Raw genomic sequence first — 13,452 nt, 5'->3', positions numbered from 1 at the left:
CTCACAGGATATTCACAAGTGCCATGTGGGCACTTATCTTTCCCACATATGCCATCAGCACTGCATATTTAAAAATACTGAAGAATAGTTCAGAACTGGTCAAGGCACAAATTAAAATCTGTCCAGTTGATGTTACAGTCTGTTGCTGGTCAGCAATTTTTGAAACACTGACCACCACAGCAGCAATAGTCCTGGTTATCCAGTGCCAGGTCATGTCTGGGCAATGACAATATCCAGGGCTAATTTCAACTGCACTGGCCCCCAGAGCTTATTCAGATCCTAGACAATATTCAGCCAGGACCTGTATAAAATACCAGTGGTTTAGTGAGGGGGGAGGGGCGCCCAGGCGCCATCTTAGAAGGGGTGCCGGCACCTCCCCACCTCTCTGCCCATCCACCTCATCAGAACCTTCAATGACAAAAAAATAGCATTTCCTAGCTGCTGCTCATGTCCCCTAATATTGTGCAAAATATAAAGACAGCAGATGTAAATTTAAAAAAAACCTCAGAAATAACAATCCTCACATTACAAATTAACAAATAAAAACAAAACAAAACATGGAAAATAAGGAAATACTATTTTATTGAACTAATCCATTTTTCTATTAACTTTCAGAGGCCAAAACCTCCTTCTTCAAGTCAGTACAGTATACTGCTGTTCGGTATCCTGTCGACCTGAGGAAGGGGGTTTAGGTCTCCAAAAGTTAGTAAAAAATGTATTAAAATTAATCCATTTTCTATTTATAAACTTTTATCAATACAGCTACAATACTTCTTTATTCTAAAGCAATAAAAAACATTTTTTTCTACCTTTTGTAGTTTCTGCTTTAATCTTCTCTTCATTCTTTTCTTTCCATTCAGTGTCTATCCTCTCTCTCCCTTCCATGCAACATCTGTCTTCTCTTTCTGTCCCATCCAAGCTCTGCCCTCTTTCTCTGCCCCTTCCATCCACTGTCCACCCTCTCTCTTCCATCCGGTGTCCTCTCTCTCCCCCTTCCATATGGCATCTTCCCTCTTTTATGTCTCTTCCATAAACTGTCTATCCTGTGCCCCTTCTCTCTTTTGTACACAATTAATTTCAGCTTCACTCCCTCTTCATTCTTCTCTTTCTGCCTCCACCCCCTTCCCTGTGCTCTGGCATCTCTCCTCCTTTCCTTCCTTCCCACCCCACGGTTTGGTATCTCTGTCTCTTTCCCTTCCTTCTCCCTATGCCCTGGCATCTCTCTCCTCTTCTTCCCTTCCATCTCTTTCCTTTCCCCCGTTCTGGCATCTTTGTCGCCTTCCTTTCCCTCTCCCTCCATGGTCTGGCATCTCCTTTCCTTTTTTCCACTTCCTACCTCCCTTCCCCATCGTCCGGTATATCTCTTTCCTCTCCTCTTCATTCCTTGGTCATTCCATATCAAGTGATCCAGAGCTCCCCACTCAACCATCTCAGAAATTGGAAGGGTTGGGGCATGATCTCAACTTGGTCTGGAGTTAAGTACCCCTTTATTTGGGCCACTATTTTGTATCTGTGGAAGATGTTGACTGGGGACCCTCCTTGAAATTGGACCATTTGAAATGGAATTACTCTTCTCCCTTCCTCCCTCTCCACAATTAGGTGAAGCATTACTCTTCTACTCCCCTGCCTCTCTCTCTCTGTCATTGTCTCTCTCTCCCTCTCCTTGTCATCCCCCCATCAGCAGCACAGCCTTCACTACTTGCTGCTCTTGCCAGCTTCAGGCCTTCCTCTCTGCCAGGTCCCGCCTACTTCCTGTTTCCGCAAAGGCAGAATCCTGCAGAGAGGAAGGCCCAAAGCCAGCAGAGCAGCAAGTTATAATGGCTGCTGCTGTGGAGAAGATTTTCATGACACTGGCCTTCAGAGCACCCCCTTATGGACTGCATCCAGGATGCTGCCCCCCCCCCCTTCTTGGTACACCACTGATCATGAATGTTTTTCTTTATAAAATGTTAATAAAACAATGCTAAGGAACATTACCAATGGAGTATGAATATCACATAATCTGGTTAGGGTACTACTGGTCCTCTCTTGATGACCTGAAACAAATGGGAAATATTCCACACAGCCATGAGTTGTCTCAACCTTAAAGTGACCATACGTCCCATTTTGAACGAGACAGTCCCTTTTTCAGATCCCCTGTCCCGTTGTCCCCTCTCACAGCTTCGGGACGCCGAAATGTCCCATTTTCAGAGAGGGCATCCCGAAGCTGTGAGTAGGGACAAAGGGACAAGGGATCGCAGCCTGGATTCGGGCCCCGCTAACCTTCCTATCTCTCCCTCCCTTACGAACCCTGCCAATCCTCCCAGCGAGATGTCCGAGCAGCAAACCTCCTTCCAGCAGCGTTGGCAGCCACAGCATGCTAAACAGGCTGCTTAGCAGCTTTCTCCTGTTGGTGAAGTGTCACTGATGATGTCATCAGTGATGCGGCAGAGGGACTCACCGGCAGAAGAAAGCCGCGAAGCAGCCTGTTTAGCGTGCTGTGGCTGCCAACGCTGCTGGAAGGAGGTTTGCTGCTCGGACATCTCGCTGGGAGGATCGGCAGGGTTCGCAAGGGAGGGAGAGATAGGAGGGTCAACCGGGGTTCGGCTGGGAGGGGAGAGAAGCGGTCTGCCTCGGGTGCTCCAAGGCCTGGTGCCATTACCTTCTTCGGGCAGCAGCAGCGTTTACAATTCGCTGCTGTTGCAGACTTCAGGCCTTCCTCTCTGCCGGGTCCTGCCTACTTCCTGTTTTCATGAAGACAGGACCCGACAGAGAGGAAGGCCTGAAGCGGCAACAGCAATGAATTGTGAATGCTGCTGCCGCCTGATGAAGTTCAGGACACCAGGCTTTGGGTGACAGAAGGAGGAAAGGGAGCACAGGGGTAGAGAATTGGGGAGAGTGTTGCTGTACCCAACTGGAGGGAGAAGGAAGATGAGGAAGGGAATGAAAGGAGATGCCAGGGCTTGGAGGGAAGAAGTGATGCCAGGGCAAGGAGGGAAGGAGAAAGGTATGCCAGACCAAGGGAAAAGGAAGGGGGAAAGGAAGGAGGAGATGTCAGAGCATGGAGGGGGAGGGAGAGATGGAAAAAAAGGAAAGGAGAGAGATGCCAGGGAATCAGGGAAGGGATAATGCCAGACCATGGGGTGGGAAGGAAAGAAAGAAGAGAGAGATGCCAGAGAATCGGGGAGGGGGTGGTGACAGAGAGAGAAAAATGGAGAGGTGACAGAGCTGAAATCAATCATGTACAAAAGAGAGAAGGGGCACAGGATAGATAGTTTATGGAAGGAGCATAGAAAGAGGGAAGATGCCAAATGGAAGAAAAAGAGAGAGAGAGGGCGAACACTGGATGGAAAGAGCAGAGAGGGCAGTGAATGGAAGGGGCGAGACAGAGGGTAAACAGTAGATGGAATGGGTAGAGAGAGGGAAACAGACACTGAATGTAAGTGTGGGGGAGAGGAGGGACAGCCGCAGAATGGTGTCACACCCCGGGTTCTTGCCGATGTTGCAAGCCCCAGGAAAATGACCAAAACTCCAGTCCCAAGTGTCCCTTGCTACTAAGGGATCCTCCAGGTCTTACTTTAGGCATGCATGCAAGGAATATAGGTTTCAGTCAGAATGTGAAAAACCAAAAATAGCTTTATTTCAGTAATGGTAACATAATCCAAAAACATTCAGGCATCAGCCTTGCAGTGCAGTATGCATTCACAGCACATGACATCAAACTCATAAAGGTTCCAAAAACAAAACTCGAATAACACTGTAATTACCAACAGTCCCTGCTTCTGGGCTTGCAAGTTTATGGGTCTCAGTTCTCTTCACCAGAGCAACAGTGTTTTAAATCAATATTCTTTTATCCAAACAGTTCTTTTGTATATTCCAAAAATCATTGATATATCACAAGTCTTCAATAGCACATGTACGTTTCCCTTCTCTGCAATAGTGCACTTGGGGATTAGCCACAGCTGAGAGAAAACAACGTGCTGGCTCAGCTTGGAAATCAGCCAGGAAATACAAACACACAAACCCCGTTATCTAATCTCAGGGCTTTAAAGACAACTTCAGTATTTTAAGCTTTCGGGGAGAGTTTTAAAACTGAAGTTTCTAAACTTTCAGATTCCCTAGCAGCACAAAGGAATGAACAGCATGAGAAAACATCCAGGTTTAAACTCACTATATTTCCATAGGCAATGGCTGAGTTTCAGTGCATGCCTGGCTTTCCATTGCTTCCTCCTCTGGCTGCTCCCAAGGCTCCCTGGTAGGAGCTGCATCATCTGCCTCTAGCATGGGCCAGTCTGAGAGAGTCTGGCTCTCTCCAGCTTCATACTCTCCTGGGTATTCCTCTCCTGGGTGCCTCGTGAGTCTGGCTTCCCTTGGCTGCTTCCCCCGTTCTGTTCTCAGCAGGCTCATTATATCTGGTGGAAAACCACTCCCCTTCTGAAACTGTGGGGGCAGGGTTTTCCACCCACTCACTTGCTTCCTGCTTTCACAAACGGGATACTTTCTAGCCCTGGTTTTAACTGGCTGTTCAAATTTTCTGAGGGATTTAACAGTGTCAGGATGAGGTTTGCCTAGAGTGAAACTTTCACACTAATCCTGCCCTGTTTCTGTTATTTCCATTTCCCCCGTCAGAGCTAGAGTCAGCTTGATTAATTAATTGATCAGTCACCTGATCCGCTCTCCTGCACCTAGGTGGCTTGTGCACATTCCTGCTCACTGGGACAAAACCAGGAACGGATCCGGGTTTATTGTGGGTAAGACCCGAAATAGACCTGGGTTTGTCACAATGGAAGTGTGAGGGACAGGGGGAGCAGACACTAGAAGGAAGTGGGGAGGAGAAAGAAAAAAGGGCACATGCAGGATTGAGGGAACAGGATAGTTAGTTACAGGAAGGGGTGAGGGAAAGAGGTGGCAAGCTATAGGTAGACACAGTGAAAGAGGGAAATTGAGGACTGAAGAGTAAAAAAGAATTTAGACAGAGGCAGAAAATAAATTGAGAAGGAAGACCAGGGAAGAACAGGAGGAAGTTAGTTGAGAGAGAGATGCCAGAAAAGGGGGGAAGGAGAGGAGACAGATACCAGACCTGGGAGGAGGAAAAGAGGAAGGAGACAGATACTAGATCTGAGGGGAAAAAAGGAGGAGAGAGATATGATAAAATCTGCTAGGAGGGAGGAAGGAAAGAAGGAGAGAAAGAGGCAGAGAAAGGGGAGGGGGGGTTGTAAGCACATTAGAAAGACTACAGAGATAAAGGCTTGAACGAAAGGGGAAAGACAGGAGGCAGATGCAGGACTATGGGAGGTTCAGACAGAGGGGGAAAGAGAGGGAGACCTGGAACAAAGGTAGAAAGGAGAACTGACACTGGATCTGGGGAGAGTAACAGAGAAAAAAGAGAGAGACCTGGACCCAAAGGGTATAGGGCTGGATTGTGAAAGAAATGTTGGATGCAAAAGAAAGAAAGATTAGATGCACAATCAGAAGGAAGTGCAACCAGAGACTCATGAAATCACCAGACAAGAAAGGTAGGAAAAATGATTTTATTATCAATTTAGTGATCAAAATGTGTCTGTTTTGAGAATTTATATCTGCTGTCTATATTTTACACTATACGGTATTTGTCTATTTTTCTATAGTAACTGAGGTGACATTGCATATTTTAAAGTAATCTGCCTTGACATCTTTGAAAAAACTTTGAAATTCATAAATGATAATTAACATTTTCTCTGTGTACAGTGTGCTTTGTGGTTTGTTTTTTTATATATTTTATGTTTTACCATTATGAATTAATAAGATATTGTGTGTACATGAAAATGAATGGAAGAAATTGGGGGCGGGGCTAGGGTGATGATAGGGGTGGGGCTAGGGTGGGATTGGGGGGAGGGACTGAATATTAATAGATGTCCCTGTTTTGATGAAAAAAATAAATGGTCACATTACTCATCCTCCACAGACTTTGTTGTGATGAGCTCCCTCAAGTGGTAAAAGACAATAAGTACAGCTCAGGAAAAATCACAACTCCTACCATCAGATTCACCAGCTATGGCTTCTTTTATGCAGGTATTAGAAGAGCTGTGATTGTTGGTTCTACTACCTATAAGGAAGAGTTTCCTCACAACAGGCAGTGTGTGACAGAACAATACATAGCTTGATTCCTTTTATTGCAACAACAAACCAGACAGTTTCTGTTCAACACTAATACAGTAGTAGAACACGGAACACATTCCACGGCAGATGCTTGAAAATAAAAATCTCTGCTATACAAAAATAAAAAAGACCTGGAGAATGACTGACATCAAATGAAGTTATTATTCTTCTGAACTTTGTATTATGTTTTATCTTTACATTCTACTCATATACAAATCCCTGTCTTACAGCCTGATTTGAAAGTCACAGAACAACATTCTGGACAGGAAAGAGTTAAAAGTAGTAATGCATGAAGTCCAAACTAAGCCACTGCACATATGCCAGAAGCAAAACACTGGGAAGATGGTCCCATAGACCATGGACAGCCTACAGCTTCTACTCTTACCAAGTCATTAAGAAGACTGACTGGACAATCCGTGGAGGCCACTGCATGCATACAGAGCTCAGCGCCAAGAACTTTCCATAGATCTTATTTGACCTTTGCAAGTCACCCCAAAGCTTCTCATAATATGGGGGAAGGAGCATACAACAGCCTCAGGATGCAGAAGTAACGCAAAGCATTTTAGCATGCAAAGCCACCCATAGCCTCTCAGCATGCAGGAACCAGCCAAAGCCTGTCTGAACACAGTATTCACCCAGCGCCTCTCAGAATTCAGGGGATTGCAACCTCTGCAGGGTTTTCCTACCTTTTCAATGCCCAGCAAAAAAGAGATCTCTCTCATCTGCTCCCTCCCTCCCCAGGCCCTTTGTTGTGCTTTTCATTTTTCTTCCAGATTTTAGCTCCTTCTGCACAACAGAACCTACAGGGACACAAAGTCCCGTGTCTCTTGCCTGCTTTAGAAATTCAAGGGAAGATTCCTGCCAAAGTCAATAATTTTACAGCCACTTAAATTCTTCAGAAATCTATGCCAGCTGTATGAGACCCCAGAATCTATTACTGGATCTATTTTGCAGAATTACAAGTCATCAAGTTCAAGCTTTCTGATGCCCCTGCCTAATGCATTTTGTAACAAAAACAAAGGTTTTAAGCAGAATACACTGGGATGTAAATTCCTTGGAATAACTGAAAATCACTTATGGAATTTAGGTTAGCTGAGGGCTGCAAAACTCAGAGTGACTCAATGAATCTGCCAAACCTTCTTAGTAAAGATGATCTGGACAGAACAGAAAAGAAATGATCTTTAAAAAGCAGCACTGAAACCCAGAGGACTTAAAAGACTGCCACAGATTTAATTTTTAAATATTTAAATTAACGCAACTGTCACGTACCACAGGAGGCTATGGTCTTGGAAGGAGACATGTTTCTAAACACTAATCTTTCTTATAGGTCTAATGAAGTGTACAGTAGTGGGACTTGGCTTCTGCTGCTAACCATAAGTATGACATTTCCACTCTTGCAGTATTATAGGAATACTGGAGTTCAAAATAGGGAAAGGCCAGTCTTGATAGCACTAGAAGCCCAATTAGAACAAAAGGAGATGGAGTGGTTGAAAAAAAACAAAAAACGGAGCGTATTAAAAATGGAAGGAATGACTATACTAATTCCCAAATGATATCCTCCTACTGTAAGTGATTACAAAGTTCACTTCCAATAATGTCATGTTGCAGTCCCCCTGCCATTCAATATTTTTCACTCTCTGAAAGCAGACCTTTTTAATCAAGCCTGGTTAATATCCCTTAAACCCCTCCAGTTCTAGCCCAATATTAACCTCTTCCACATATCTCTAACAGCGGTCAATACTCCCTTTCAGTTTTCCCCTTCTGACCAATGTCTATCACAAGTGGGGAAGAGGCTTAATTTGCATGTTGTGCACCTCTGTCTCTCTCTCTCTCCCTCACGGCCAGATCATCACAATATTTTAATGAGTGTGCACCTATACAGGTAGTTGTCGACTTACAACTACATCCAGTTCCGACAAACTAGTCATAACCTGATTTTATCATCAGTTGAAAAAATAGCTGCCGTGAACTCCCACAACAAGCTCATGAGACTGCCAAACCTCACAGCAGTCATGCGAGGTTGCTGCCAGAATTCACGGCAGCCATTTTTTTTTTTTTCAGCGAGATTGCATGGGCAGGAGCATAAGAGGATAGCTTCTGCCCTGACTCACCCCGCTGGATTGCCAGAGTCTAAGGTAGGCCCAGGGGAAGCCTACATTGGTTCTGGAGGAAGGGAGAGTGGCTGCCACAATTGGGTCCAGTTGTAAAGTCGAATAGTCGTAAGTTGGTTAGGTCATAAGTCAACAACTACCTCTATAAAGAAATGATGGCGGTAATACTTTCCTTTATGAAATGATAGAGTATAGAGCTCAAATTCATACATAGAGAGCTATAAGGGAGTTCAGATTTCCACTCAATTCATACGATATTGGTGGTGAAATTCTTCATTATTCCCTTTATAGTTTTTAGTTTTTTTCAATTTTACTTCTATTTTTTCAGGTTTTTCAATTTTATCTACTTATCATTTAGTCACTTGATATATCTTAACTTATCATTTCATTATGACTTAGCTTTTATCGCTACGGGTTCCCCTTCCCGATGCGTTTCGCCTATCTTTATCAAGGTCAGACTGGATGGCGCAGGTGGATTGCTGATAGTGGTTTAGTTTCCCTTTAAATTTTCTATGTATGTTTATACTGATTCCTATGTGCTATGGCACCGTGAAGATGTCATGGGAGGGGGATCTATTTAAACACTCTTTGAGAACGCCGCAGCCATCTTTGGATCGCCAGCGGCTGATATTGATGGAAAAGTTGCACTTCACGTAAAGGCAAGTTACAATAGAAATTCTGGATATATTTAATAGTATTTTAGGAATGGTAATTAAATGATAAACCTTAAATAAACTTATTTAATATATTGAACTGTATTTTAGGAATTATAATTAATCTATTTCTATTTTGTTTTTTACTAGTTTCCCCCGACCTAAAGATAGGCAAAACGCGTCGGGAAGGGGAGCCCGTAGCGATAAAAGCTAAGTCATAATGAAATGATAAGTTAAGATATATCAAGTGATTAAATGATAAGTAGGTAAAATTGAAAAACCTGAAAAAATAGAAATAAAATTGAAAAAAACTAAAAACTATTAAGGGAATAATGAAGAATATCACCACCAATATCGTATGAATTGAGTGGAAATCTGAACTCCCTTATAGCACTCTATGTATGAATTTGAGTGTTTTGGTGAATGAGTATACTTTTGTGAATGGAATTGAGGTATAGAAATTATAGAGGATGGCTCAAATGCAGCGTATAGAGCTGGCATCTGTACACTTACGTTTCAGAGGTTCATGGGTAACTTATAGTAGACTATAAATTACATATGTAACTTTGCCCTCCCCACTCCACTCTTGTGTATGCCTACCTGCACAGTATGCACATATCTTGCATATGCATGTATAAAGTACTTGTACACACATATATGTATATATGCTAATAGTCTAAACATGTGTAAGTGGTGTGAAAATGTTAGTTTCCACATTATAGAATTACTCATTAACCCCCAAATTCTATATAATGTGCATTGTATGCCGATTTACACGCACCACTTAATTAACAGGTGCCGATAATTGACTATTAACACCTTGAAATTGGTGTTAATTAGTGGTTATTGAAAGTTAGGCACATAACTTGGTAAGTGCTATGCGTCTTGTCCAATGCATACAGCTGTAAGTGGTTAGGGGGTGGATTCTGGGTGTGTTTTTGACTTATCCGCCAATGGGTGCACAGCTTAAGTGCAGACATTTAGGCCACGAAAACCCTGGCATAAATAGGATGCGCCTATAAGCAATGCATAGAAGCGCTTAAGTGACACTAAGTGTGCATAACTTTTGTAGAAATGTGCTTAGTGCTACACTAGTAAGTGCTGATTTCTTTAGGCAACATATATAGAATCTGGTCCTAACACCCTAATTCTAGAAAACTGCACATCCAAATTTATTACTAGTGTCCAAATTTGTATGCCCATGTTATAGAATGAGGTCAGTTGTGTGCATAATTTAATAATGAGCTGATAAGACTTATCTATTCACTGAGGAAACACGACCACATCACGGCGGTGTACCTAGATTCACACTGGCTCCCAATACAAGCAAGAGTTGAATTATATTACATTACATTAGTGATTTCTATTCCGTCAATACCTTGTAGTTCAAGGCGGATTACAAAAGAAGTTATCTGGCCATTTCCAGAGGAATTGAATAGTAGAGCGATTTGCTACAGAGAATTGGGCTGAGTCTTATGGTGTTAGTTTGTCTTCAAGGATGTCTTGAATAGGATGTTTTTTATTTCTTTTCTAAACGATTTGTAGTCTGTAGTCATTATCAGTAAATTGGAGAGTTGGGAGTCTAGTTTGGCTGCTTGAGTGGCTAGAAGGCCGTCGTACAATTCAAATTCTACTGCCTACTATTTAAAACCATAAAAGGAGACTGCCCAGCCTACCTAAACAACCGCCTAATCCAAACTACCACAACCAGACACAGGAGAACGCACAAACTGTTCACTCATCTCCCAATCAGAAACGTCAAACGAAAAAAACTGTACGATGGCCTTCTAGCCACTCAAGCAGCCAAACTAGACTACCAACTCTCCAATTTACTGATAACGACTACAGCCTACAAATCATTTAGAAAAGAAATAAAAAAAACCATCCTATTCAAGACATCCTTGAAGACAAACTAACACCACAAGACTCAGCCCAATTCTCTGTAGCAAATTGCTCTACTATTCAATTCCTCTGGAAATGGCCAGATAACTTCTTTTGTAATCCGCCTTGAACTGCAAGGTTTTGGCGGAATAGAAATCACTAATGGAATGTAATATAATAATCAGTTTTAATGAGTAATAGGCTATAATTGGCACTAGTTAGCACTTAGGCACATAACTGCCCTTAGTTGTGAGCTCAAATTTCAGTGTGCAACTTGAAGGGTGCATGGGTGGATCAGGATTGTGTCTAGCAGTTACACACACGCATTATAGAATACTGTATTAGCATTTACATGCTTAACTACCATTTACGCCAGCCATTGATCTTGCTAAGTGCTCACGATTAAAGTTATGCATGTAAATGCGCATAAATGCGGATTTGAGCTAATATTCTATAATGGCTGTAACGCAGACAACTGCTGAATTTACAATTAGCGCGCATCATCCCAGCACTTAGAGAATTATCCCGTAAATGCCAAGAATGCCTCTTGATAAGGTTTGATTCAAGAGCTGGAAAAAAGGTCTTCCTGCTTTCAGGCTGAGGTTGAGACCTCTATAATATGGGAGAGTGGGGAGATTAACACTCTGACATCCAACCCTATGGGGGACAAGAAATTGTTTGGATCTTGGCCAAACTGAAAGGATTAACCCCTCCTGTAAAGTAAAAACAGAACGAGAAGAAAGGAAAAGCTGGTAATAAGAAATACTGGTGGGGGGGGGGGGAGGGTAGCAGGGAGGAGAAGAAACAACGCCAGTAGCAAAATAGGACAGGGAAGGATGGACAGGTCTCGATTCTGCTCTCCTGGATCTATGTCCGGACCTGGAATTTCCCAGCCTTGGTCATGTACTTAATGCCTTTGAAAGGTTTATACTTCTCTCCATACATATCCAGCCTGTTCACTTTCAGCCCTGTAAAACAATGGCACAAAGGGAAGAATGTGTCAGTGGCAACTGTGAATGGATCAGAGCAGAGAAACAGAGGTGCTTATTTCTTTCTTTCGATATAAAAATATAAGCAATGTAAATGTAATGCAAACACTGTGAACTCAGTACCCTCACAGTGCATGCGGCATACAAAAACTATAATAATTTTAAAAAGATTTGGGGGCCATTGACAACATTTTGTAATGATTAGACACCGTTTTTGCACAAAAAGTATGTTATAAGAATGGAAAAGGGGGGATGTATAGTTATAGTATAGGTTTATCAGTATCTTTGAATATAATATATGTATAACATACTTGAATTATATTATTGGTGGAAGGGGAGGGGGGGGAGGGACTTAAATCTATGTATTTATGATGATAATAGAAAAGATTTTCAAGTGATCTATATGAATCAGTTGTTATATTATTGTACACTTGTTGTGAGATGTAAAAATGAATAAAGATTTTAAAAAAAAAAAAAGTTTTCTTTGCAATCTGAAAATTGTTGTTGCTCTTGAAATCTTTTTTTCTCTGCGTTTCTATCCCTCCCCTTTTACTAAACCGCGATAGTAGTTATTAGTGCAGAGAGCTGCACTGAATGCTTCATGCAGCTCCCGGAGTTCATAGAATTCATACGAACATCGGGAGCAGCGCAGAGCATTCAGCGCGGCTCCCTGCGCTAATAACCGCTATCGCGGTTTAGTAAAAAAAAGGGGGGAAGGGGGTTATGTTTCTTAGTCCATTTGGAAATGTGGAAATAAGAGTCAACCAAGTTGCAGACATCCTGCAGATCACCTCTGGATTTTATGCAGCCTACAAAACCATGGGAAGTATACACAGAAAACGTCATTAACCAGTGTTTTGACAACTTTAAAGAGCGTATTTCACAAATATTTTCAGAATAGCCACTCTAGCACTTTGTTTCCATTGGTTTCATTTAAATTTTTACTTATTTATTTATCACAGAATCTGTACCATTCCGGTTATGCACCAGCTGCACTAAAGTCAGCAATTGTCGCTAAACCTGTTTTCACAGCTTTAGCGATGATCACTTTTACCGACCTGATGCACAAAACGGCCCACCGCATGTTTTTCCCTTTGATCGCCCATTTTCTGTTCCGGCCATGCAAATTAGCTAAAACCCCAAGCAAAGTAGCCAAGCGATTGATGCACTAACATCACTTGGCTATTCAAAAAAAAAAAAAAAGGGGGGGGAGGATTTTAGCAATCTGAAATAACTGACAGATTTTAAAAAAGGGGTTTTAACGATCGGTTTGCCTGGGCTTTTTTAAAATTTATTTTTCAATAGCACAGATATTTTGCATGTGTTACACATGCAAAATCAGGGCCTTAGGCTCCTCCCTACTTTATGCAGTTAAGTGTGTCATGTGACCCAGCCAGAGCTTAAAGCCAGACTCTGCCTGTGTTCGCATGCTTGTTCTTCCTGAGTATAATTACACCTCGGGCTTTTTCCCTGAGGAAAGTGGAAAGAATACACCTTGAGGTACAAACATCGTCCCTGAAGCAGCCCTACTGGGCGAAACACAGCCGTGTCGGGCATTCTTTTATGAGATCTCCTACAATAACGGATCTTAACCAACTTCTGTGTCTGCTTCTTCATCTTCCATTCCACCTGCAACAGACAGTTTTGCCTTAGGTGGTTAGAGGGGATTTTTAGCAGCACTATCCAGTTAAGCGCTGCTGA

At 42.5% G+C, this 13,452-nt stretch overlaps 1 protein-coding gene across 5 annotated transcripts in view; it reads right to left on the bottom strand.

Moving 5' to 3' along the window:
* Positions 1-10,890: 10,890 nt before the first annotated feature.
* The window catches only part of AP3M2 (adaptor related protein complex 3 subunit mu 2), an 88,362-nt gene continuing 85,800 nt past the window's right edge, over positions 10,891-13,452 (bottom strand). For all 5 annotated transcript variants that reach the window (XM_033949343.1, XM_033949346.1, XM_033949344.1 and 2 more), the window contains one exon: positions 10,891-11,730. In XM_033949343.1, coding sequence (XP_033805234.1) covers positions 11,630-11,730 — 101 coding nt within the window. In that variant the 3' untranslated portion in view covers positions 10,891-11,629. The remainder of the gene's footprint in view (positions 11,731-13,452) is intronic.

Source organism: Geotrypetes seraphini, chromosome 6 (assembly GCF_902459505.1).
Source record: "Geotrypetes seraphini chromosome 6, aGeoSer1.1, whole genome shotgun sequence".
NCBI classification, from domain to species: domain Eukaryota; kingdom Metazoa; phylum Chordata; class Amphibia; order Gymnophiona; family Dermophiidae; genus Geotrypetes; species Geotrypetes seraphini.
The sequence above is the reverse complement of the archived record's forward strand: the minus strand, read 5'-3'. Positions and strand labels throughout refer to the sequence as shown.